The sequence below is a fragment of the Stegostoma tigrinum genome, chromosome 7 (assembly GCF_030684315.1).
Source record: "Stegostoma tigrinum isolate sSteTig4 chromosome 7, sSteTig4.hap1, whole genome shotgun sequence".
NCBI classification, from domain to species: Eukaryota; Metazoa; Chordata; class Chondrichthyes; order Orectolobiformes; family Stegostomatidae; genus Stegostoma; species Stegostoma tigrinum.
The window spans coordinates 95,957,600-95,983,283 of record NC_081360.1 but is presented as its reverse complement, the minus strand read 5'-3'; the positions used below and the strand labels follow the sequence as shown (position 1 = coordinate 95,983,283).

General features: G+C 45.0%; 1 protein-coding gene across 9 annotated transcripts in view; it reads left to right on the top strand.

Moving 5' to 3' along the window:
• Positions 1–9,273, top strand: part of LOC125453965 (myc box-dependent-interacting protein 1) — a 148,994-nt gene extending 139,721 nt beyond the window's left edge. For all 9 annotated transcript variants that reach the window (XM_048534150.2, XM_048534151.2, XM_048534155.2 and 6 more), the window contains 4 exons: positions 476–541; positions 2,141–2,257; positions 3,465–3,566; positions 6,887–9,273. In XM_048534150.2, coding sequence (XP_048390107.1) covers positions 476–541; positions 2,141–2,257; positions 3,465–3,566; positions 6,887–6,994 — 393 coding nt within the window. In that variant the 3' untranslated portion in view covers positions 6,995–9,273. The remainder of the gene's footprint in view (positions 1–475; positions 542–2,140; positions 2,258–3,464; positions 3,567–6,886) is intronic.
• The last annotated feature ends 16,411 nt before the right edge of the window (positions 9,274–25,684 follow it).

Sequence of the window (25,684 nt, the reverse complement as noted above, 5' to 3'; positions counted from 1 at the left end):
ATTTAACAGCACGCATTTTTAAAAAAAAACTTGTTCTGGGCACATGAGCATCAGTGGCTGCTGGCCTCCCTAATTGTCCTTGATGGAGATGAGCTGCTGCATTGTGTAGGTACATAATGTTTTCTTCTATAGTGGCTTAATACCAAGTATGGCTTGCTGAGCGCTGAAGTGTCAGCCACATTGCTGTGTATAAGAGAGGCTAAACAAGGAGAACAGATTTCCTCCCCGAAGATTCTCAGTGAACTAGTTGGATTTTTACAACGATGTATTCATGAGACTAACATTTTATTCTAGATCAGTTGAATTTTAATTCCCAAACTGTGATTTGAACTTCTCTTGAGCGTTTGGCCCTCCAGCATAGTCAATGTCCAGAATTCTACTATGCCTTAATAATGAAAGCATTTTGATACTGTTTGTACGATTTGTAATGTTGGATGCCAGTCTTTGATCTAATTAATATTTCCCTGAATTTCAGTTGGAGGCACTGCCAGAACCAAAGAATGAAAGTTTGGAAAATGAAACTGGTACAGACCTTGCCATGGTGAGGGAAATATTGACAGAAATTTCTACCAAAGCAACAGGAGGCACTTCAGCCTGCAGACCTCTGTTAGATTGTGGTTGATCTGTGTCACGAGTCCATCTACTTATCTTGGTTCTGTACTGTCTCATAGCAGTTAATAAACCTGTTACGTTTTCAGGGAATCTGATCTAAGATGCTGGTTAAACTATCTTACTCATCTGAGCTGGTGGTCTTCTGTCTGTCATTCTCACATGTTCCACTGAACAGCTGGGAACAGGCCAACTAAATCTTGCCTAGAATCAGGTTTCACTCTGCTGCTACCTTTGAGTTTTCTTCTACCCTGGGACTTGAATAATGCACAAATTGGTTAAACAGGAGAGCAGAGTGGATCTGCTGATGTCTGATTGAACTAGAGCTGTGCTCACCTTTTGGTGGGACCACACAGCAGAAGCCAAACTTAAGCGGTTGCAACATGTCCAAGGTTTTGGTTCTTGGTCTCCCAGTGTCTCATTTGCAAACTGCTTTTATTTAAAACCCTCCAAATCCTCTCTGTTTTGAATAGTTGCCAGTGTTCTGAGAAATCAAGTGTTTCTCTGACTCCAGCCGCATCTATACTTGCCATTTCCTTTTCTGTTCTCCAGTGGTGGCTGTGCCTTTTCAACAATCTAGCCCCCAGACTTTGATATCGCCTTGTTCAATCTTCATGCACCCTAAGACCCCAATTGAATTGAGAGATGTGGAAATGGTAAACTTATAAGAACCTTTTACATCGTCCAAGAGCACTGTACCCAATATATTGCTTTATAGTGCAGTTGCTATTGTTTTGTAGATAATTATGGTAGCCGTTCTGCACAGGAGACTATCCAATGACTTGTGTGCAAGCTGAGTTGATCAGATTTGGTGCTGGTTTGATGATTGAGCCATCAGTCTTGATCAGCATGTGTGAGGAGAATCCCCCCTGATATTCCAGAATTTGCGATGAGATTTCTACATAAAGTAGGTGTAAGTTCAGCATCTCTCCCAAAAGATGACCCCAATTGATGCTTACCAATGAGCAGTCCCAGAAAAGTACTTGGCTGGAAGTGGTGGTGAAGGCTATGTTTGTCTGAAATGTCAAGAGGGCAAACGAACTTTGATGCCAAATGTTACTACCTGTGTGATTTCAGTTTTCATTCACTAACTCCCCTTTGCTCGCTGACCAGAGTGAGGCATTGCTGGACCAGGATCCAATTTAAATATTCTCATCTGTGGTTTAGAATCCTTCGCATTGCCTGTTCCTATTCTCGTAATCTTCAGAGATATCATCTGTTTTCCCCATGGCCCAGCCTCTTCATTTTACTAACTTAAGTGCTCTAGTTTTGGCCATACCTTTAGGTAGCTAGGCCCTAAACTCTGGAGCTCCCTCCCAAAACCTCCATAGCCGTGGCAAACCTTGAAGCTCTTTAGTACTTTTAGACAAAGCCTTCGTCCCCTTCCAGTGTTTGTTCAAGTAATTCCGTGTCAAATTTTATTTGATAAAATACTTCTATGAAGTGCTTTTATCAATGGCCTATATTTGCATTAAATATAAGTTAAAATTTGCAGAATGCTAAATGCTATTCTTTTTTCCCCTAAATTTAGTCTAAGGATGCTTTGCCAGCTGTAGTAACAGAGACACTTCCAGCAGCGGCCAATGGAGCTGTCTATGACACAGTCCCTGCTGAGGACATGGAAATGCCCCCTGGATTTCAGTTTAAGGTGGGTGTCGAGTTTAATTTTGTACCAAAATACATTGGGAGCAGCAGCTACTTCAATGTTACTCCTATCATTCAGGTTTGACCTGAAAAAGAACTCAAATCCACCAGTTGTCACATGTTCAGCAGGGCATTTATTTGTTTTGAATGAGTGTGGATGGGAGACACTGCAGTTATATATCCCTTCTATATTTTGCCCTATCCTCCTGGACAGGGATCAGTGCAGTGAATAATGCTTGTCCTCACTTGGAGCCAACAACTGTACTGTTGAGGAGAGATGTGGAGTGTAGCAACTTGCAGGGTGATGAAATTTACGTTGGGCAAAGCAAATAGAGAATTCAGTTGCATGTTTAAGGATGTTGGGACCCTAAAGCAAACTTGCAGTACTGCCACAGACCTGCTTCTCATTGAGAATAAATACCATTGAGTGGGTGGAGTTAGAACATTATAGAACAAGACTGCAACATTACATTCGACAATAGATTGGAGAGCATATGAACATATTCACAAAGTAGTCAATAGCCCTTGCCTAATGTCACTACATGGCTGAGCCTGGAGTATCTATAATTACCACGTGCAGCAGTTTGTGGAATTACCGAATAAGCAGTGTTACTGTGAAGCCTTGGCCTGAAATCAGTCCTTGACTTTGTCTTTTCCTCAGCTAGTCTGTCACAAGCCCAAATGTGTTTATGCCAGGAGTTGCTGCCTGAACTTGTTTCTAGGAGAGTCAAACGAGACTAGTGGTGCAACTTGAAGTACCATTCACCTTGGCTGGAAGGGATGGTGTATTTACTAGCCTCATCCTTTCTAGATAGTAGAAGTCACAGGGCCTAAGGTTGACAGGACCTCAATTTAACAAATCATTACATAGATCACAATGCCAGTGTCCTTGATCCCCATCTCTTTAGCCCTGCAATCCTCTGTGATCCCTGTGCTGCTGCAGTTCTGGTGTCTGTACATTTCCACTTCCTTCTGCTCTATTATTAGTAGCTGTGCCTTCAGTTCAGGCCCTAAACACTGGAATTCCTTCCTTTTAAATCTTTCGTGTAAAGGATCACCTTGGATATTTTCGTTAATGTAGACAACTTGAAGCTGCTAATTCATGCCAAGGAAATATTGGCATCAGGGATCAATAAGAATTGATACTGAAGGTTTTGTAGAGTAAAATGAAACTGAAACTGTATGAATTGTGATGAATTTTATTGTGGCAGGTTCGGGCTGTCCATGATTACAATGCAACAGACACTGACGAGCTAAACCTTAAAGCAGGCGATGTTATTTTTGTTGTTACTCATGAAAACCCAGAAGAACAGGTGAGTAGTTCATAAACTTTAACTGTGGTCAGAGGTGCTTCATGACTTCAGTTAGGTGTGGACTGTTCTGCAGTGAGGGTGGAGTTGAAAAAGATGGAAATTTTTCTATTTCATGTAACTCCTTATTTTTCCTTTTACAACTTCAGTTTGTCCCAAAGTGCTTTAAAACCAATGACTTACATTTGAAAGTATAGTTACCATGGTCAGAAAGGAAGCAAGACAACCAATTTGCATACTGCAAGCTTCCATAATCAACAATGTGATAGATAATGGGTTGATAATGCCACTCTGGGCATCAAAAAATGTGTTTTTTTCCCCTTACAAATGTAAACTTCTCAACAACTAAATGATGTTACAGCATCCGTGGTGGGACCTCCATCTGGGTTTGAGTGCATCAATTGGAAATGAAGTGTCGGAAAATTGACACTGTTTGAGACCAAAGCAAATGTGTTCTCCGTGATATAAACAGAAATCATTGGAAGCACTCGGCAATCCTGGCAACATCTGTGGAGAGGAGCAGCATTAATGTAGAGATAGTAGGAACTGCCAGTGCTGGAGAATCTGAGATAACATGGTGTAGAGCTGGATGAACACAGCAGGCCAAGCAGCATCAGAGGAGCAGGAAAGCTGATGTTTCAATAGACAATAGGTGCTGGAGTAGGCCATTCGGCCCTTCGAGCCAGCACCACCATTCATTATGATGATGGCTGATCATCCACAATCAGTATCCTGTTCCTGCCTTATCCCCATAACCTTTGATTCCACTAACTTTAAGAGCTCTATCCATCTCTTTCTTGAAAGTATCCAGAGACTTTGCCTCCACTGCCTTCTGGGGCAGAGCATTCCATATATCCACCACTCTCTGGGTGAAGAAGTTTTTCCTCAACTCTGTTCTAAATGGCCTACCCCTTATTTTTAAACTGGATCCTCTGGTCCTGGACTCACCCATCAGCGGAAACATGCTTCCTGCTTCCACAGCGTCCAATCCCTTAATAATCTTATACGTCTCAGTCAGATCCCCTCTCATCCTTCTAAACTTGTGTATACAAGCCCAGTCGCTCCAATCTTTCAACATATGATAGTCCCGCCATTCCGGGAATTGACCTTGTGAACCTACGCTGCACTCCCTCAATAGCAAGAATGTCCTTCCTCAAGTTTGGAGACCAAAACTGCACACAATACTCCAGGTGCGGTCTCACCAGAGCCCTGTACACCTGCAGAAGGACCTCTTTGCTCCTATACTCAATTCCTCTTGTGATGAAGGCCAGCATGCCATTAGCTTTCTTCACTACCTGCTGTACCTGCATGCTTGCTTTCATTGACAAGAACACGTAGATCTCGTTGTGCTTCCCCTTTACCTAACTTGACTCCATTGAGATAGTAATCTGCCTTCCTGTTCTTGCCACCAAAGTGGATAACCACACATTTATCCACATTAAACTGCATCTGCCGTGCATCTGTCCACTCACCTAGCCTGTCCAAGTCACCCTGTATTCTAATAACATCCTCCTCACATTTCACACTGCCACCCAACTTTGTGTCATCAGCAAATTTGCTAATATTACTTCTAATGCCTTTGTCTATATCATTAATGTATATCGTAAACAGCTGCGGTCCCAGCACCGAACCTTGTGGTACCCCACTGGTCACTGCCTGCCATTCCGAAAGGGACCCGTTTATCACTACTCTTTTTGCTTCCTGTCAGCCAGCCAATTTTCAATCCAATTCAGTATTTTGCCCCCAATACCATGTGCCCTAATTTTGTTCACCAATCTCCTATGCGGGACTTTATCAAAGGCTTTCTGAAAGTCCAGGTACACTACATCCACTGGCTCTGCCTTATCCATCTTCATAGATACATCCTCAAAAAATTCCAGAAGATCAGTCAAGCACAATTTCCCCTTCATAAATCCATGCTGACTCTGACCTACTCTGCTACTGCTATCCAAATGAGTCATAATTTCATCTTTTATAATTGACTCCAGCATCTTTCCCACCACTGACATCAGGCTAACCGTAAAAGAAGGGTCTCGACCCGAAACATCAGCTTTCCTGCTCCTCTGCTGCTTAGCAGCATTAATGTGTCTGGTCTGAGACCTTTTTTCAACCTTTCATCCTGATCTGTAATATTAATTTTTGTTCTTGCTAAAAATGCTGCCTGATCTTCGTATTTCCAACATTTTCAGCTTCACAAATGGAAATAGAGAATTGCATTCCCTTCACTATCTTTACAATAGTGAGATCTAAGAATTTGGCTTTTTGTAGGACAAAGCATAAAAAGTCATTCACTTGCTGAGATGGCTATGGAGTGGAGGAAATGGGAACTATATCTGAAGATGTGTTTAAAGCCTAAATTTGCAATTTGATAAGTTCAAATGTATTTACAAATTTCAGTAAAGGAGCAGTTGGATTGGTGTTTGGCAAGGAATGTGATTGTAATAGTATATAACCCCACTTGAGCGTAATCTAAGTTGACTTGCTGAACCCTGAAGTGCTGCATTGCCAGATATCTCGCCTGAAAGGTGATATTAAATGGATGTTGTGTCTGTTCTCTGGTAAGGATCCTTAGCCACTATGTTGACGAAGAGCAGTGAAGTCTTCCCTGGTGACCAAAGCAATATTTGACACTTCAACACTGAACAGTCAAATTATACATTTAATGTGGTCTTGTTTGTTGGGCCATCCAATGGGTAAATAAGCTGCCACACTTCTGCATTGTTGGTGACTAGATTCCAAAAAGCACTTCTCATCCATTTAAAGTCCTGTGGTTATGGAAGGAATTACAAAATGTTCTTGTTCCTTCTAAATTCAGGTCTAGCCACAAGGCTACCCAGTGATGTCTTGATATGTTCTTGAATTTCCGAGTATACTTGGCTCACCATTTTTATCTTGGAGTTCAATGGCATTAATGCTACTGAATTTCCACTACCACTACCAATACCTTGGGGGTATCATTGGTCAGAAATTGAAAAACTGAGCCAGCCATATAAAGCAGCGAATGAAAAATGGGAAACTCTCAAAAGAGATGAATAGGATACAATCTGGGTCCATACTCATGAGAAATAAATAGTGGATCCAAATGTTGGCTTTAGCTCTCTGGCTGTCACTATTGAAATTTAACTGAGCATGAGACCCTTACCTGGACCTGCGGGAAAAAGTACAAAAGGTCAGGGGCAGCCTTTCCTGGGGTCTCAAATTACCCCTTTACCGTGACAACCCTCACTGAGGAACAAAAATTGAACTCCACACCATCTGAGATGAGAGAGCTGACATTTTGCCACTGTTACATCACTGTTTATTTGTAATCTTTTCGTCCACAGGATGAAGGTTGGCTCATGGGCATAAAGGAGATTGACTGGATTCAGCGCAAAGATCTGAAGACCGCTAGGAGTGTTTTCCCAGAAAACTTTACTGAGCGTGTTCAGTAACCAGTTGGATAGGAAAGAGCAGAGAGGTGGGAGGAGGCTCCTGGAGCTTGTAGATGGAAGACCTGCACCAGCGCAATTTCCTCGTGTTTTGTCAGCCGAAAAACAGAAGTTGCCATTGTAAATGTGAAGCATTCAGCCTGTGGTTCATGTTTACCAGCACTGGGTTATGGTGCTTTGAATGCTCAAGGGGCAGCAGGTCCTTGAACAAGCAGTTCTACCATTAAAACAGCAATTTACTCTAGTTTCTCCATTGCATGAAGTTCTGTTGTGACAATTTGAGCATATGGGAAAGTCAAAAAACATATCTAAGGTATTATGTGATATCCAGGTTAGAAGTGGGAGAAGGTTGTGTTTGTTTTAAAATTACTGGTGTTGCTTTTTAAGGGGTCGTTGAGCTGACCTTCCAAATGCTTCAGGAGGCCATCATGTAAGCGATGCAGTTATGTATGGTCCTTAAGCAGCCAATGTAAAGCTTGATTATTCATGCAGTTTGTGTTCATTGGATGATATTAGGGCAATGACAGAAATGAGCAGTTGGAAACTGAATGTACTGATGGTTTTATACCCTTGAACTGCATCTGACTTTTCCCTTTGGTGATCCTACTCTTATTTTTTAATGTAATGTACGGAAAGGGATGTCCACTGGGTTATTTTCACTGGTTCATTATTTTTGAGAATTCCTCCTGCCTCTGGAGAGATAAAAATGAATCAATGAAATGAATGTTGGGTGACTGCTAAATGAGCCTATCTACTATAGAGAATTGCAGGAGGATCTTGATTTTTATTGGTATGTTATCAAAAGTGACAAAGTCAGTCATCTGGGTTTTTCATGTTGTTGCTTTTGGCTTGGGGGTTTCTTTTCTCATTGTTCATAGGCTAGAATAGTGATTAGAGACGAGTCTGCAGCTAATTCTGGATAGCATTGTATTTGAGGTACAGCATCCCAGATTACCTTCCTTCCATCCCATTCCCCTTCACAACCCTTTCCCATTGGCTGTGTGGCAATGTCTCTGACCAGTGAAAAAGCAAAAAGCCTCTTTTTATTACTCTGGCTGATTTCTTGGCAGTCACTTGAACATTCTCTCTTCTTTTCCAACTGTGGTTTTCAAAATAAAAGAGACGAAGTGTTGAACTTTTTTTTTCCTCCCTGCGGTGTCAGGAGATGATCTTTCTAAATCTAGGAGACCCAGGACAATTCTGGAGGGTCAGCAGCTGCAGGTGATATCAGATTGGCATCACTGATTCAGCCTTGTTCAAGGTTAATTTGTCTTCCATGAATTTTGGAAAGTTGATTCTCTAAACCTGGTTGTGAGGTGTTGTTTTGCCTGAAGCATTAATGACTCCATTCTCAAAATGTTGCACAGTTCTGCATCTGTCTCTGCTCCTTTTAGGAAAAGGAAGGGATTACTGCCAACTTTGTGGAGTCTGGCCATGAGGTCCGTTGAGCCTTCCTGGGGTCCGCAGGTATCCAGTTCATCTTATGGGTTTGCATGGTGGGAATTAACAGATGAACATGATGGTCGCACCAGTCCCTGACACCCCTCCATACTCTGTGTGTCCTGCTGGATAATCTGCGTAACAGTCTGCATCAGTGTTTTTTTAACGTTTTACTTCCACTCCTTCCCCTACCCCAGGGACATCTGATGCCAAATAAGCCCATGAGTCCTATTCGATGACTCGTAAACCTGTCCAGATCATTGTAAGCAGGCTGAATTAAGATGTTGATCATCTTTTATTTTTATTTTAAATGCTGCTGTAGCCTTGGCAGGTTTGTCTCCAATCCTGAGGGCCTGACTTACCAGTATTTTAATTATTGTAAAACCTGCAATCATGTATTTTTCTCATGAGTGAGTTATTAATTTTCCTTGCAATCATGGGTTGTTGTTTTAAGTGAGCCATCTGTATAGTTTATCTTGACTCATGTCTATTATGTTCAGTGTGAGTCATTGCCACCTGTGAGTGTGTGTAAATACAATAGTTTCCCGACTCTGATTTTTGAAGTGGCTTGTTTCAGTATTGTTCTATTTTAAAAAAGTCAATTTCCCAATACTGAAACATCAGTTTGTTAATTGAAAAGTTTCTGTTGGTGAATTATTTCAATGTCTTCCACAGCATTGTGTTCTGAACATGTTTTTTTTGGATGCAAACAGCCCTGATGTTCACTTCTGTGTGGTGTTACAGCCTGTGATGTCGCTCATTCCCAGTGATTATATGCAATGCAGTTGGAATTGCTCAGTTCATAGCTAATGCACAAAGAAATAAAACTGGTCTTCTGGTTGCATGTGTTTCTTGTTTTTTTTATATAAAGAACTTATTTGTGTTCTTGCATCCTTCTCTGGGCTAAATGGTTGCACTAGCCAGCTACTAAAGAAAATAGAAGCATATTTGGTTGTAGGGGAAATAACTTTTTAGAGAAATTAAGATGTCAACTTAATGAAACTACAAAAAGGGATAGCTGAAATGCAAAGCAGGATAAATGAGAAATGGTAGAAAATGCGACTAGATTAGATGTAAGTACTGCTACATCCAGTCATAAATGGTGGTGGACAATTAAAGCTACTTACTAGACGTGGAGGAAGCTTCACAGTTTCCCAAGATCCAGTGATAGGGAGCCCTGCACTTCAGTGCCATAAGACAAGGTTGAGGCATTCACAGCAATTTTCAACCACAAGTGTCAAGTGGATGATCCACCTAGAATCCTTCAGTGGTCCCCAGCCAAGTTGATTCACTCCAGCGACATCAAGTGTTTGGAGGCACTGGCTCCCTGAGGGCCAAGGGCCCTGAACCCCTGCCAACAGTACTGAAGACTTGTGCTCCAGAACTTGCTGCTCCCTTAGCCAAGTTATTCCAGTACAGGTATTTACCTGACAATGTGGAGAATTGTTCATGGTATGTCCTATAATTATTTTTTTTAAAAATAAGAACAAACCTATCCTGATTAATTACTGCCCCATCTGGGTATCAGTTTGCTGAACAGCTGGTTTGTGATGCAGAGTGATGTCAATGATGTGGGCTCAGTTGCTGCCTCGGACTGTGATTACCATTGCAGGTCCTGTCTTCTCAACTTAAACCCCCACCTGAGCTGTGGTGATCCTCTGGTTTTAAACCCCATCAGTCATTTCATTGTCTTTTGAGATTATCGTGACTTTACCGTTTAAGGAGAATAAATGTGAAATGATTCAAGGTGTCGTCAACAGTGCTATCCAGCAGTACTTCATCAGTAATAACCTGCTCAATGATGCCCAGTTCAAGTTCCGTCAGGCCCACTCAAATCCTGAACCTCATTATAGCCTTTGTTCAAACACGGACAAGGGAGCTGAATTCCAGATGTGCGTGACTTATCAAGGCAGCATTCGTGAGTGTGATGGCAAGGAACCCTAGAAAATCTGGAATCACTGGAAATCGGGGAGCAACCTCTTCTGGTCAGCGTCAGACCTGGCACGTAGGAAAATGATTGTGGCTCTTGGAGATCAGTCATCTCTGCTCCAGGTAATCACTTGGTATTTTTTTATTTGTCCTGGACAGTCATTTCTAGTAAATCGCCCATATTTGCAATTGAGTGTTCCTTGGGGTTGTGTTCTAAGCCCAGCTACCTTCAGCTGCTTCATCACTGCCTCCCTCATAAGCCAGCAATGGACGTGTTCATTGTGCAATCAATATTCAGGATGACTCAGATTCTGAAGCAATCCATCTTTAACAAGATCCTTGCTTGGGCTGACAATGGGCAAATAACACTTGCACCACAAATGCTGGCATTGATGATCTCTAATAAGAATCTAATCATCTCTTGATATTCAGGGGTATTCTAAATGCTGAATCCTTCACTTTCCATATGCTAGGGCTGCCATCAAGCAGAACCCAACAGAACTAGCTGTACAAATATAGTGGCTGCCAGATCAGGTCAGGAACTGGGAATCTTGCAACAAGCAGCCTTGCTGCTGACTCCCTAAATCCTGTCCACTATTTACAAGACACAAGTCAAGGTGTGATGGGGTACACCTATTAGAAGATAAAGTGAGGGTGATCAAAGGTAACGCAGTGTGGAGCTGGAGGATCACAACAGGCCAGGCAGCATCAGAGGAGCAGGATGCCCTGGCTCCCAGATCTGCGGGAGCTTAGATCCTTCCTTGTGCTAATGAACTATTATGGAAAGTTTGTACATAACCCTGGCCTCCACCCTGGTGCCTTTGCAGCAACTCTTTTTTTTAATTTAAAAAAAAAAGTGGTCACACAGCCATGACACAAACTTCAAGGAAGTGAATAAACAGCTATCATCCTCTTAAAATACTGGCACACAATGACCCCAAGCAAGATCTGGTGTTGACATGCGATGACTCCCTGTATGGCATTACCTCCTAGATGGCCCAAAGTAGCGGCACGCCAAATAGCATATGCATCTGGAACTTTGGCAAATGCCAAGCATAAATACGCCCAGATTGAGCTGGAAGGTTTGAAGATCATATTTGGAATCAGGAAGTTCAACCAATACCTCTACGGATGTAAATTTGTAATAATAACAGACCACAAGCCCCTGCCAGCTCAACACAAAGAGACAAAGCTATGCCACTCCTAGCATCAAGCCAAATTCAGTAATTGGCTCTAATACTAAGTACATGTAATTACAAGTTGGAACACAGTCTGGGAGGTCAACTAGCAGCTAATGCATTGACCCACATCCTGCTGGCAGATAGAGACTCTTCAAGTAGCATTACCAACAGTGGTGTAACGGTTTTAAATTCTTTGGATGCACTTCCAGTCGCAGCTGACAATTTCAGACTTTGGACACAATGATCTAGCCCTGAACAAAGTGAAACAGCTGTTCATCACGGGGGAAACCAAAGGTACATCACAACCAGAAAAACCTCTTTGGACCCTGAGAGACCAGATCGCAGTAGAGGACAGCATATTGTTATGAGGAGCAATAATGGTTGTACCGAGCAAAACTCTCTGCCAGATACTGGTCAAACCCCGCCAGGGTGATTCAGGTTTCCAAAATGAAGTTGTTGGTGAGAAGTTATGTCTGGAGGCCAGAACTGGGAGCAGACCCAGCTGTGCTGGTGGGGCAGTGCCCATACTGCCATTAGGACAAAATTTCCTGCCAGCAGCTGCCCCATATTTGTGGGGATGGCTGTGTAAACCCTGGACTTGGTTACACATTGACTATGCCAGCCCTTTCATGAGCTCAGTGCTTTTAGATGTTGTGGATGCCCACTGAAAGTAGCTGGACATGCATAGAGCTCATTCATCATACATGGGCACAACAATAGAAAAACTGTGCACATCTTGTACAATGCACAGACTCCTGAAAGAGTTGTTCACAGAGAATGGACCATTGTTTACCAGCAGAGAATTTGGCTATTTTCTGAAATTGAATGGAATTCATCATATAAGGACAGCTTTATACCATCTATCATCATCCAAAGGTCTGGCAAAAAGAGCAGTCCAAACTTTGAAGGCAGGCTTAATGAAACAGCCTACAGCTTCACTGGATACTAAACTGTCCCAGTTTCTATTTTAGTTTTGGACCACTACTCACACAACAACAGGTACAGCTCCAGCAGTGTTGCTAATGGGGAGAAGACTGCACCAGATTAGATTTGATCTTCCTGGTCTGGGGTGGGTGGTGAAATTGCAACAGGAACGCCAATACTGGGCACATAACTCCACGAAGCGAGAGTCAGTTTACTTCAGTGCATAAAGTTTAGTGCAGGAGCCACAGGAATGGCCCTGTATGGGTACGAGGCATCGTTAATGCGAAGTCAGGTCCAGTGACACACAAAGTTCAGGGAGGTGCAACAGCCCTGAACAAGCACGTGGGCCATAGAGTCATAGAGATGTACAGCACAGAAACAGACCCTTTGGGCAATGTGTTCGTGCTGACCAGATATCTGAAATAAATCTAGTCCCATTTGCCAGCATTTGGCTGTATTCCTCTCAACTCTTCCTATTTTGCTGCATTTTGGAAAGGCATACCAAGGCAGGACTTGTACACTTAATGGTATGATTCTGCGGTGTGTTGCTGAACGGAGACGTTGGAGTGCAGGTTCATAATTCCTTGAACGTGGAATCTCAGGTAGATCGTGAAGGAGACGTTTGGTATGTTTGCCTTTATTGGTCAGTACAGGAGGTAATGTTGCAGCTATATAGGGCATTGGTTAGGCTCCTTTTGGAATACTGTACGCGATTCAGGTCTCCCTGCTATAGGATGGATCTTGTGAAACTTGAAAGGATTCAGAAAAGATTTACCAGAATGCTGCCAAGGTTGCAGCTTTTAAGCTACAGGGAGAGGCTGAATAGGCTGGGGCTATTTTCCCCAGAGAGTTGGAGACGAAGGGGTGACATTGTAGAGGTTTATAAAATCGTGAGGAATGTGGGTAGGGTAAATAGACAAGTCTTCTCCCTGGCGTGGGAGAATTCCAGAAGTAGAGGGCATAGGTTTAAGAGAGAAAGTATTTAAAAGGGACCAAAGGGGCAACTTTTTCACACCGAGGGTGGTGCGTGTATGGAATGAGCTGCCAGAGGAAGTGGTGGAGGCTGGTACGATTACAACATTAAACCATCCAAATGCCTTTTTAATGAAGAGGAAGGGTTTAGAGGGATATGGGCCAAATGCTGGCGTATGGAACTAGGTTTATCTGGGATATCTGGCCGGCATGGACAAGTTGGACTGCAGGGTCTGTTTCTGTGCTGTACATCTCTATGACTATTCATATACCCATTCTTTTAAATGTTGTAACTGTACCAGCCTCCACCACTTCCTCTGGCAGCTCATTCCATACATGCACCACCCTCTGTGTTAAGTGGTTGCCCCTTCGGTCCCTTTTAAATCTTTTCCCCTCTCACCTTAAAACTATGCTGTCTAGTTTTGGACCTCCCTACCCCAAAGAAAAGGCCTTGCCTATTTGCCCTATCCTTGCCCCTCATGATTTTATAAACTTCTATAAGGTCACCCCTCAGCCTCCAACATTCCAGAGAAAACAGCCACAGACTGTTCAGTCTCTCCCTATGGCTCAAACCCTTTCCCTGGCAACAGCTTTGTAAGTCTTTTCTGAATCCTTTCAAGTTTCACAGCATCCTCCCTATAGCAGCGAGATCAGAATTACTGACATTATTCCAATTGTAGCTTAGCTAATGTACAGATGCAACATGGCCTCCCAATTCCTATACTCAATACACAGGCCAACAAACACAGGTGTACTAAATGCCTTCTTCACTATCCTATCTATCCACTTTCAAGGAACTATGAACCTTCCCTCCAAGGTCTCTTTGTTCAGCAATGCTCCCCAGCATCTTACACTTAATTGTATAATGTGCCTTTCCAAAATGCAGCACCTCACATTTATCTAAATTAAACTCCATCTGCCACTCCTCAGCCCATTGGCCCATCTTATCAAGATCCCATTGTACTCTGAGGGAACCTTCTTTGTCCACTACGTCTCTAATTTTGGTGTCATCTGCAAACTTACTAACAATACCTGTTATGTTCACATCCAAATCATTTATATCAATGACAAAAAGCAGTGGGCCCAGCACCGATCCTTGTGGCATGCCGCTGGTCACAGGCCTCCAGTCTGAAAAGTAGCCCTCCACCACCACCCTCTCTCTCCTACCTATGAGCCAGTTCTGTATCCAAGTGGCTAGTTCGCCCCCTCTTCCATGTGATCTAACCTTGCTAACCAGTCTACTATGAGGATCCTTGTCAAATGCCTTACTGAAGTCCATATAGATCACGTCCATGTAGATCACGTCCACTGTTCTGCCCTCAACAATCCTCTTTGTTACTTCTTCCAAAAACTCAATTGAGTAAGTGAGACACGATTTCTGATACATAAAGCTATGTTGACTGTCCCTAATTAGTCCTTGCCTTTCCAAGTACATATAAATCCTGTCACTCAGGATTCCCTCCAACAACTTGGCCACCACTGATGTCAGGCTCACCAATCTGTAGTTCCTTGACTTTTCCTTATCACCCTTCTTAAATAGTGACATCACATTAACCCATCTCCAGTGTCTGGCACCACAACCGTGGCTTTCGATGATACAAATATATCAGCCAGGGGCCCAGCAATCACTTCTCTAGCTTCCCACTGAGTTCTAGAGTACACCTGATCAGGTCCTGGGGATTTATTCACTTTCGTGCATTTTGAACATCAGCACCTCCTCTCCATAATTTCAAGATGTCCCAATTTATTTCTCCACTTTCTCTATCTTCTATAGGAAACACTGATGCCAAATACTTGTTTTATATCTCCCTCATCTCCTGGGGTTCCACACATAGGCAGCCTTGCTGATCTTTAACGGAGCTCTGTTCTATCCCTAGTTACCCTTTTGCCCTTAATGTATTTGTAGAATCCCTTTGGAATTTCCTTAACCCTATTTGCCAAAGCTAAGCTATCTCATGTCCCCTTTTTGACCTCCTGATTTCTCTCTTAAGCACAGTCCTACTGAAAGCTGCAAACTGACAAACAGTGCAGGGTTAAAATGTGCCCCACTTCTCAACTGCCTTTCTGACTATTTTCCTCTCTGTGAAGCGTTGAAGGTACCTTGGAGACTGAGTTTGACACAGCTGTTGTCACCGCTTCAATGCCTTTACTGCCTGAAGAGGAGAATGAATTTCTTCTGAGAGACTCTGGGCAGAAAAGTTGAGCTACTGTGCGTTACACACCAGCCATATCACAGCCAGAGTTGGAGGACCCCGACCTGGTGCTAAAACACCCCAGGAGGAGCTACAAAATGAAGAGCAGGCCTACGTCCTCACTCAGAGGGGAGGGAGGTAATGATAGTAATGAGGTCAGCTAGATGCTCCTCATAGAATATGAGTTCGCTAAAAGGACCAGATTAACAGCCCCAATCAGGGAGCCCTGGCTGACAGGTGTAAACAGGAGTGTCAGAGCTTCCATTCACTCTGAGAGCTGGCTCTGAGGAAGCTGGATCAGTGTCAATCATTCCCCACGTGTAAATAAAGGGTGAATCGATGGTGGCGTACTGGCCTCTGTGGAGTTGTTTCAAAGCTCCTTTGAGGTTTGTGAGAATGAATTTCTTCTGAGGGTAGTGAATCAGTTGAATCCACTCCATTACTTCTTCAAAAAACTCAGTTGACTTAGTGAGACAAGATTTCCAATACACAAAGCCGTGCTGACCATTCTAATCAGTCCTTGCCTTTCCATGTTGAGGCTGGTTCATTAAGAATGTTAAAGGTTGAAATAGACTTTTAATCAGTAATTATTAGAAGGAAAGGACACAAATGTGGGGATTGTCAGATCAGCTATGATCTCACTGAATGTTGAAACAGACTTGATGGGCAGAATGGCCTATTTCTGCTCTTTTGTCTTACGGCCATTCAGTTTATTTTTCTGATCATAGTTGAGAGCTTAGAATGTAAGATTTAATATGTTTACTGGTGGGCTATTCCACAGTTGTCTGGCAAAATAATTTGACTTCCAACATTGTGAAAGTAAAGACTTGTCAGTGATCAGATAAGAACATCGGGATCTGGAGCAAGCTGTTTGATCCAGCAAGCTTACTCCACCATTCAAATAGGCCGTGGCTGATCCCAAGGAACAGCTACCGGACTCAAAACATTAACTCTGTTTTTTTTCTTCTTCACAGATGCTGCCAGACCTGCTGAGCTTTTCCAGCAACTTGGTTTTGTTCATGGTTGATCCTTCAATTTAGAACAAAGAACAAAGAAAATTACAGCACAGGAACAGGCCCTTTGGCCCTCCTAGCCTGCGCCAATCGAGATCCTCTGTCTAAGCCTATCATCTATTTTCTAAGGGTCTGTATCCTGTTGCTCCCTGCCCATCCATGTACCTGTCCAGATACATCTGGAAAGACACTACTGTGTCTGCGTCTACCACCTCCGCTGGCAATGCGCTCCAGGCGACCACCATCCTCTGCGTAAAGAACTTACCAAGCATATGTCTCATAAACTTTCCTCCTCTCACTTTGAACTCAAGGCCCCTAGTAATTGAGTCCCCCACTCTGGGGAAAAAGCTTCTCGCTATCCACCCTGTCTGTACCCTTCATGATTTTGTAGGCTTCAATCACGTCCCCCCTCAATCTCTGTCTTTCTAATGAAAATAATCCTAATCTACTCAACCTCTCTTCATAGCTAGCACACTCCATACCAGGCAACATCCTGGTGAACCTCCTCTGTGCCCTCTCCAAAGCATCCACATCCGTTTGGTAATGTGGTGACCAGAACTGTACACAGTACTCTAAATGTGGCCGAACCAAGGTCTTATACAACTGTAACATGACCTGCCAACTCTTGTACTCAATACCCTGTCTGATGAAGGAAAGCATGCCGTATGCCTTCTTGACCACCCTATTGACCTGCGTTGTCACCTTCAAGGAACAATGGACCTGAACACCCAGATCTCTCTGTACATCAATTTTCCCCAGGACTTTCCCATTTACTGTATAGTTTGCTCTTGAATTGGACCTTCCAAAATGCATCACCTCGCATTTGCCTGGATTGAACTCCATCTGCCATTTATCTGCCCAACTCTCCGATCTATCTATATTCTGCTGTAATCTCTGACAGTCCCCTTCACTATCTGCTACTCCACCAATCTTAGTGTCATCTGCAAACTTGCTGATCAGACCACCTATACCTTCCTCCAAATCAGTTACATATATCACAAACAACAGTGGTCCCAACACAGATCCCTGTGGAACACTACTGGCTACAGGTCTCCAATTTGAGAAACTCCCTTCTACTACTACTCTCTGTCTCCTGTTGCCTAGCGAGTTTTTTGTCCATCTAGCTCGCACACCCTGGACCAAATGTGACTTCACTTTCTCCATCACCTTGCATTGGGGAAGCTTATCAAACGCCTTACTGAAGTATCAGAGATAATGGGAACTGCAGATGCTGGAGATTCCAAGATAATAAAATGTGAGGCTGGATGAACACAGCAGGCCAAGCAGCATCTCAGGTGCTCCTGAGATGCTGCTTGGCCTGCTGTGTTCATCCAGCCTCACATTTTATTGCCTTACTGAAGTACTTTGTTGCCATTTAATTTAATGCCATTTCCCTGCACTATCCCAATATCACTTGACACCTGTAATGTTCGGAGTTTTCAGGAAAGTACTTGGGCCTGTCCTGTGACTTCGTATGGAAGCTGGCTGCAAGATTAATGCCCTGAGTCAGTGTTTCAGGATGGAAGTGACTACAAGAAGTGCTGGTGCTGTAATGGTAATGTCACTGGGCTAGATTCCACAGCCTTTGGCTAATGTTCTCAGAGTTCAAATGGCGAAATTTGAATTTGATCAAATCTGGAAGTAAAAGCCAGTTTGATGGTAACTGTGTCAATTTTTTTTGTACAAGCCCATTTGGCTCACTGATGGATCTTAGGCAAGGAAACTGCTTACACGTGACTCCAGACCAGTGGCTAAGTGGTTGACTCTTTAACTGCCCTCCAAAATAGCTGTGCAAGTCAATTAGTTCAAGGGCAATTGTAGGCTAAAAATTGCCAGTTTATTCAGTGATGCCCAGAGCCCATTCAAGAATGAAAAAGAGGACAATTCATAGAGTCATACTGCACAGAGAGAAGCCCTTCGATCCAAAGCTCTTTTCCCAAATTAAACTCATTCCATTTGCCTGCTTTTGGCCCATATTCCTCTAAACCTTTCCAGTTTGTATCCAAATGTTTTTAAATGTTGTAAATGCACCTGTATCCATCAATTCCTCTGGCAGTTCAGTCCACATGTGCACCACCTTCTATGTAAAAAAATTGCCCCTCGGGTCCCTTTTAAATCTTTCACCTCTCATCTAAAACCTGTGCCCTACAGTTTTGAAATCCCCTACCCTAGGGAAAAGACCTTTGCTGTTCACTTTATCTATACATCTCATGATTTTATAGATAACAAAGTGTGGAGCTGGATGAACACAGCAGGCCGAGCAGCATCTTAGGAGCACAAAAGCTGACGTTTCGGGCCTGGACGCTTCATCAGAAAAGGGGGATGGGGAGAGGATTTTAAAATAAATAGGGAGAGAGGGGGAGCAGGCCTGAAACGTCAGCTTTTGTGCTCCTAAGATGCTGCTTGGCCTGCTGTGTTCATCCAGCTTCACACTTCGTTATCTTGTATCTCCAGCATCTGCAGTTCCCATTATCTCATGATTTTATAGACTTCTATTTGATCATCCATCAATCTGTTCCACTCCAGGGAAAATAGCCCCAGCCTATTCAGCTTCTCCTTACAATTCAAACCCTCCAATCCCGGCAACATTCTTGTAAATCCTTTCTGCACACTTTCCAATTTAGTAATATTTTCATTTCTGCAAGTGTTATCTTTCTGTTATCCTAGGCACCACAATGCGTGTTTCTGTAAGTGCAGAGGCACAGGTTGGGAATAGGCTGGGGATAGCTTTCATGTCCTTCCCAGTGACCACCAGCTCTATGTCCCAGTGAATGGCCACAGAGGACAAACCGCCAAAGGCTTGGGAGGAAATTGCTGTGCTATTTCAGGAAAATGCTCGTGGAAAGGAGAGAGAGATGAGTTGTGAAATGAGCCTAACAAAACAAAGCGACAACAAATCAGATCAAGAACTTTAGATTGTCTTTTATTTGTTTTTCAGTATGACATTTACCCATTCTTCACGAGGAAGAGGAAACACTGTTATTGGCTATATTGAAAGGATCATTGATTTCCCCTAAGGGTATAACTTGCGTGTGCCTAGCAACACCTTTGAGTTATGAATGACTAATAAATTCATTGTCCAAACAACAGATAAGATTGAATCTCTTTGCACTGTGAGGCTGCCAGGGCAGGAGAATGTTGGTGTCAACTTGATTTTCAACAGGGCTCCTGCTCAGGGTTTCATCCTGTGAACACTACACTATGATAACCAGAATGAGCAGTTATCTGAACACAGTCACCACAATGCAAAAACTTCCTGACGGACACTCGCAGTGGAGCACTAAGGGAATGCTGCATTGTTAGAAGTGTGACTTTCTAGAGGAGACAGTAAACTAACGCTCTGTCTGCTCTCTCAGGTTGGTCGAAACTATTTTATTATGCAATTTCAATCAAAACGAGCAAGGAAGACTGTGGGCCAGTTATTCTCCCCAATGTCAATAAAAAAGTTCTGTCTTCCCTGATGAAGTTACCCTCCTCCCTCTGAAAAAAAACCTCAGTGGATCTCTCTCCCACTGCAACTATCCATCTTCTATCCTCCTCCCCCCTTTCCCTATTTATTTCAGAACCTCCTCCCCCTCCCCCATTTCTGAAGAAGGGTCTAGGCCCGAAACGTCAGCCTTCCAGCTCCCCTGATGCTGCTTGGCCTGCTGTGTTCATCCAGCTCTATGCCTTGTTATCTCAGATCCCCCTGTCCTCTAGTCTGTATCAAATTATTGTTTGTGTAAGCTTGCTGAGCACAGGATGGCTTTAAATTTTAAAAAGGATCACGCATCAAAAGAACCTCATTAGCTGTAAATGCTTCAAAATGTTCTCTAGCTAGGAATAGTGCTACGTAAATATAAGTCTGTCATTATTTATTTAATGGTTCAGCTTCTAGAGTCATAGCCATAGACACATACATCATAGAAACAGACACTATTGCCCAACTTATCCTGAATAAATCTAGCCCCATTTACCAGCATTCGCCCCATATCCCTCTCAACCCTTCCTTTTCATGTACCACGCAGATGCCTTTTAAATTCACAACTTCCTCTGGCAGCTCATTCCATACACGTACCACCCTCTGCTTGAAAAGTTGCCCCTTAGGTCCCTTTTAAATCTTTCTCCTCTCTCCCTAAAGCCATGCCCTCTAGCTTTGGACTCCCCTACCCTCGAGAAAAGACTTTGACTATTTGCCCTATCCATGCCCCTCGTGATTTTATAAACTTCTATAAGGTCACCCCTCACCCTCCTGCACTCCAGGGAAAATAGCCCCAGTCTAATCAGCCTCTCCCTATAGCACAAACCTTCCAACCCTGGCAACATCCTTGTAACCCCACCTATACTCTCCTCTCCCCTATCTTCTTTTCTCTCCATCTTCGGTCCGCCTCCCCCTCTCTCCCTATTTATTCCAGTTCCCTCTCCCCATCCCCCTCTCTGATGAAGGGTCTAGGCCTGAAACGTCAGCTTTTGTGCTCCTGAGATGCTGCTTGGCCTGCTGTGCTCATCCAGCTTCACACTTTGTTATCTTGGAATTCTCCAGCATCTGCAGTTCCCATTATCACTGATACAATTTTAACCTCACTGCGAAGCCTCTTCCAGGGATGCCTAACCTGAAGGAGTTACCCTCCTCCCTCTGAACCAACCTCAGGGAATCTCTCTCCCACTGCAACTCTCTTGTAATCTCTTACCTATCCTTCTTCCCTGGACTGACCTATCCCCTCCCTACCTCCCCACCTCCCCACCTATACTCTCCTCTCCACCTATCTTCTTTTCTCTTCATCTTCGGTCCGCCTCCCCCTCTCTCCCTATTTATTCCAGAACCCTCTCCCCCTCCCCCTCTCTGATGAAGGGTCTAGGCCAGTAACGTCAGCTTTTATACTCCTGAGATACTGCTTGGCCTGCTGTGTTCGTCCAGCTTCACACTTTGTTATCTTAAAATCCTTGTAAATCTTTTGTGAATTCTTTCAAGTTTCACAACATCTTTTCTTTAACAGGGAGACCAGAATTGAACACAGTATTCCAAAAGTGGACTAACCAAAGGCGAGCATGAATGCAAAGTTCAAAAAGCTACCAATCTTCTCTTAGTGATAACAAAGCGTGGAGCTGGATGAACACAGCAGGCCCAGCAGCATCTCAGGAGCACAAAAGCTGACGTTTCGGGCCTAGACCCATCATCAGAGAGGGGGATGGGGTGAGGGTTCTGGAATAAATAGGGAGAGAGGGGGAGGCGGACCGAAGATGGATTGAGGAGAAGATAGGTGGAGAGGAGAGTATAGGTGGGGAAGTAGGGAGGTAGGGAGGGGATAGGTCAGTCCAGGGAAAATGGACAGGTCAAGGAGGCGGGATGAGGTTGGTAGATGGGAAATGGAGGTGCGTCTTGAGGTGGGAGGAGGGGATAGGTAAGAGGAAGAACAGGTTAGGGCGGCAGGGACGAGCTGGGCTGGTTTTGTGATGCAGTGGCTGGAGGGGGCGAGCTGGGCTGGGTTTGGGATGCAGTGGGGGAAGGGGAGATTTTGAAGCTTGTGAAGTCCACATTGATACCATTGGGCTGCAGGGTTCCCAAGCGGAATATGCGTTGCTGTTCCTGTAACCTTTGGGTGGCATCATTGTGGCACTGCAGGTGGCCCATGATGGACATGTCGTCTGAGGAATGGGAGGGGGAGTTGAAATGGTTAGCGACTGGGAGGTGCAGTTGTTTATTGCGAACCGAGCAGAGGTGTTCTGCAAAGCGGTCTCCAAGCCTCCGCCTGGTTTCCCCAATAGAGAGGAAGCCACACTGTGTACACCGGATACAGTATACCACATTGGCAGATGTGCAGGTGAACATCTGCTTGATGTGGAAAATCATGTTGGGGTCTGGGATGGGGGTGAGGGAGGAGGTGTGGGGGCAGGTGTACACTTCCTGCGGTTGCATGGGAAGGTGCCGGATGTGGTGGGGTTGGAGGGGAGTGTGGAGCGGACAAGGGAGTCACAGAGAGAGTGGTCTCTCCGGAAGGCAGACAAGGGTGGGGGTGGAAAAATGTTTTGAGTGGTGGGGTCGGATTGTAGATGGTGGAAATGTCGGAGGATGATGCGTTGTATCTGGAGGTTGGTGGGGTGGTATGTGAGGACGAGGGGATTCTCTTAGGGCGGTTATTGCGGGGGCGGGGTGTGAGGGATGTGTTGTGGGAAATGCAAGAGACAAGGTCAGGGCGTTCTCGACCACTCCGGGTGGTGGGGGAAGTTGCGGTCCTTGAAGAACGTGGACATCTGGGACGTGCGGGAGTGGAATGCCGTATCCTGGGAGCAGAGGCGGCGGAGGCGGAGGAATTGGGAACAGGGGATGGAATTTTTGCAGGGGGGTGGGTCGGAGGAGGCGTACTCTAGGTAGCTGTGGGAGTCAGTGGGCCAGTGGGCTTGAAGTGGACATCAGTTTCTAGCTGGTTGCCTGAGATGGAGACTGAGAGTTCCAGGAAGGTAAGGGATGTGTTGGAGATGGCCCAGGTGAACTGGACGTTGGGGTGGAAGGTGTTGGTGAAATGGATGAACTGTTCGAGCTCCTCTGGGGAGCAAGAGGCGGCGCCGATACAGTCATCAATGTAATGGAGGAAGAAGGAACTCCCTACCTACGTCCGTGACACCACCCACCCCCTCCACCTCCTCCAGATCTTCCAATTCCCTGGCCCTCAATACATCATTTTCACCATGGACGACCAGTCCCTATACACCTGTATTCCACATGCAGATGGCCTCAAGGCCCTCCGCTTCTTCCTGTCCCGCAAACCCGAGCAATCCCCCTCCACCGACACCCTCATCCACCGAGCCGAACTCGTCCTCACCCTCAGCAACTTCTCTTTCGATTCCTCCCACTTACTACAGACAAAGGGGGTGGCCATGGATACCCGCATGGGCCCAAGCTATGCCTGCCTCTTTGTAGGTTACGTGGAACAGTCCCTCTTCTGCACCTACACTGGCCCCAAACCCCACCTCTTCCTCCGTTACATTGATGACTGTATCGGCAACGCCTCTTGCTCCCCAGAGGAGCTCGAACAGTTCATCCACTTCACCAACACCTTCCACCCCAACCTTCAGTTCACCTGGGCCATCTCCAACACATCCCTCACCTTCCTGGATCTCTCAGTCTCCATCTCAGGCAACCAGCTTGTAACTGATGACCATTTCAAGCCCACTGACTCCCACAGCTATCTAGAATACACCTCCTCCCACACACTCCCCTGCAAAATTTCCATCCCCTCTTCCCAATTCCTTCGCCTCCGCTGCATCTGCTCCCAGGATACGGCATTCCACTCCCACACATCCCAGATGTCCAACTTGTTCAAGGACCGCAACTTTCCCCCCGCAGTGGTCGAGAACGCCCTTGACCGTGTCTCCCACATTTCCCGCAACACATCCCTCACACCCCGCCCCCACCACAACCGCCCCAAGAGGATCCCCCTCGTTCTCACATACCACCCCACCAACCTCCGGATACAACGCATCATCCTTCGACACTTCCGCCATCTACAATCCAACCCCACCACCCAAGACATTTTTCCATCCCCACCCCTGTCTGCTTTCCGGAGAGACCACTCTCTCCGTGACTCCCTTGTTCGTTCCACACTGCCCTCCACCCCCACCACACCCGGCACCTTCCCCTGCAACCGCAGGAAATGCTACACTTGTCCCCACACCTCCTCCCTCACCCCCATCCCAGGCCCCAAGATGACTTTCCACATCAAGCAGATTTTCACCTGCACATCTGCCAATGTAGTATACTGCATCCACTGTACCCGGTGTGGCTTCCTCTCTATTGGGGAAACCAAGCGGAGGCTTGGGGACCGCTTTGCAGAACACCTCCGCTTGGTTCGCAATAAACAACTGCACCTCCCAGTCGTGAACCATTTTAACTCCCCCTCCCATTCCTTAGATGACATGTCCATCGTGGGCCTCCTGCAGTGCCACAATGATGTCACCCGAAGGTTGCAGGAACAGCAACTCATATTCCGCTGGGGAACCCTGCAGCCCAATGGTATCAATGTGGGCTTCACAAGCTTCAAAATCTCCCCCTCCCCCACTGCATCCAAAAACCAGCCCAGCCTGTCTCCGCTTCCCTAACCTGTTCTTCCTCTCACCTATCCCCTCCTCTCACTTCACGCCGCACCTCCATTTCCTACCTACTAACCTCATCCTGCCTCCTTGACCTGTCCGTCCTCCCTGGACTAACCTATCCCCTCCCCACCTATACTCTCCTCTCCATCTATCTTCCTTTCTCTCCATCTTCGGTCCACCTCCCCCTCTCTCCCTATTTATTCCAGAACCTTCTCCCCATCCCCCTCTCTCATGAAGAGTCTAGGCCCGAAACGTCAGCTTTTGTGCTCCTGAGATGCTGCTTGGCCTGCTGTGCTCATCCAGCTCCACGCTTTATGATCTTGGATTCTCCAGCATCTGCAGGTCCCATTATCTCTGATCACAATCTTCTCTTAGTGACGCTGAAATGCTACTTATACTTGACGTTTCTATGGATGTGCCTTTCATGTGGGTCATATGCCCCCATTAGGCTTTGTATCTGTGGCTCATTGGTAACACTTTCACCTGAGAGAAGGGTTCATTAGGTTCAGGTCTGTCTCCAGATGCTCGGGTACGAAGTCCCATCTTAAATTCCAGCACAGTACTGCGTGAGGGCTTCTGGTCTACAGCAGGCACTGACTGAATGTACCTTTGGACTTCCTGTGGCGCTACTTGAAAGATGAAAAGTTCAAGTTTGTACTGATGTCCTGGCCAATCTTTATTGGTCAACCAACTAAACACAAAATAAATGTCTGAATACTATCACACAACTGTGTGTGGGGGAGCTGCTTTAAGCAAATTGTCTATTGGGACACCCTGGTCTACTCCTCCTCCACTCCCAACGTCTCCCCAAACCCATGGAATCTTCTCATGCCACTGCAGTAACCCTGCTGTTTACTTCCTTCCCCCTCACTATCTGAGGCACCAAACACCTTCCAAGTGAAGCAGGACTTTACCTGCACACAATCTGGTCTACTGCATTCACTGCTCATAATGTAATCTCCTCTTCGTCCG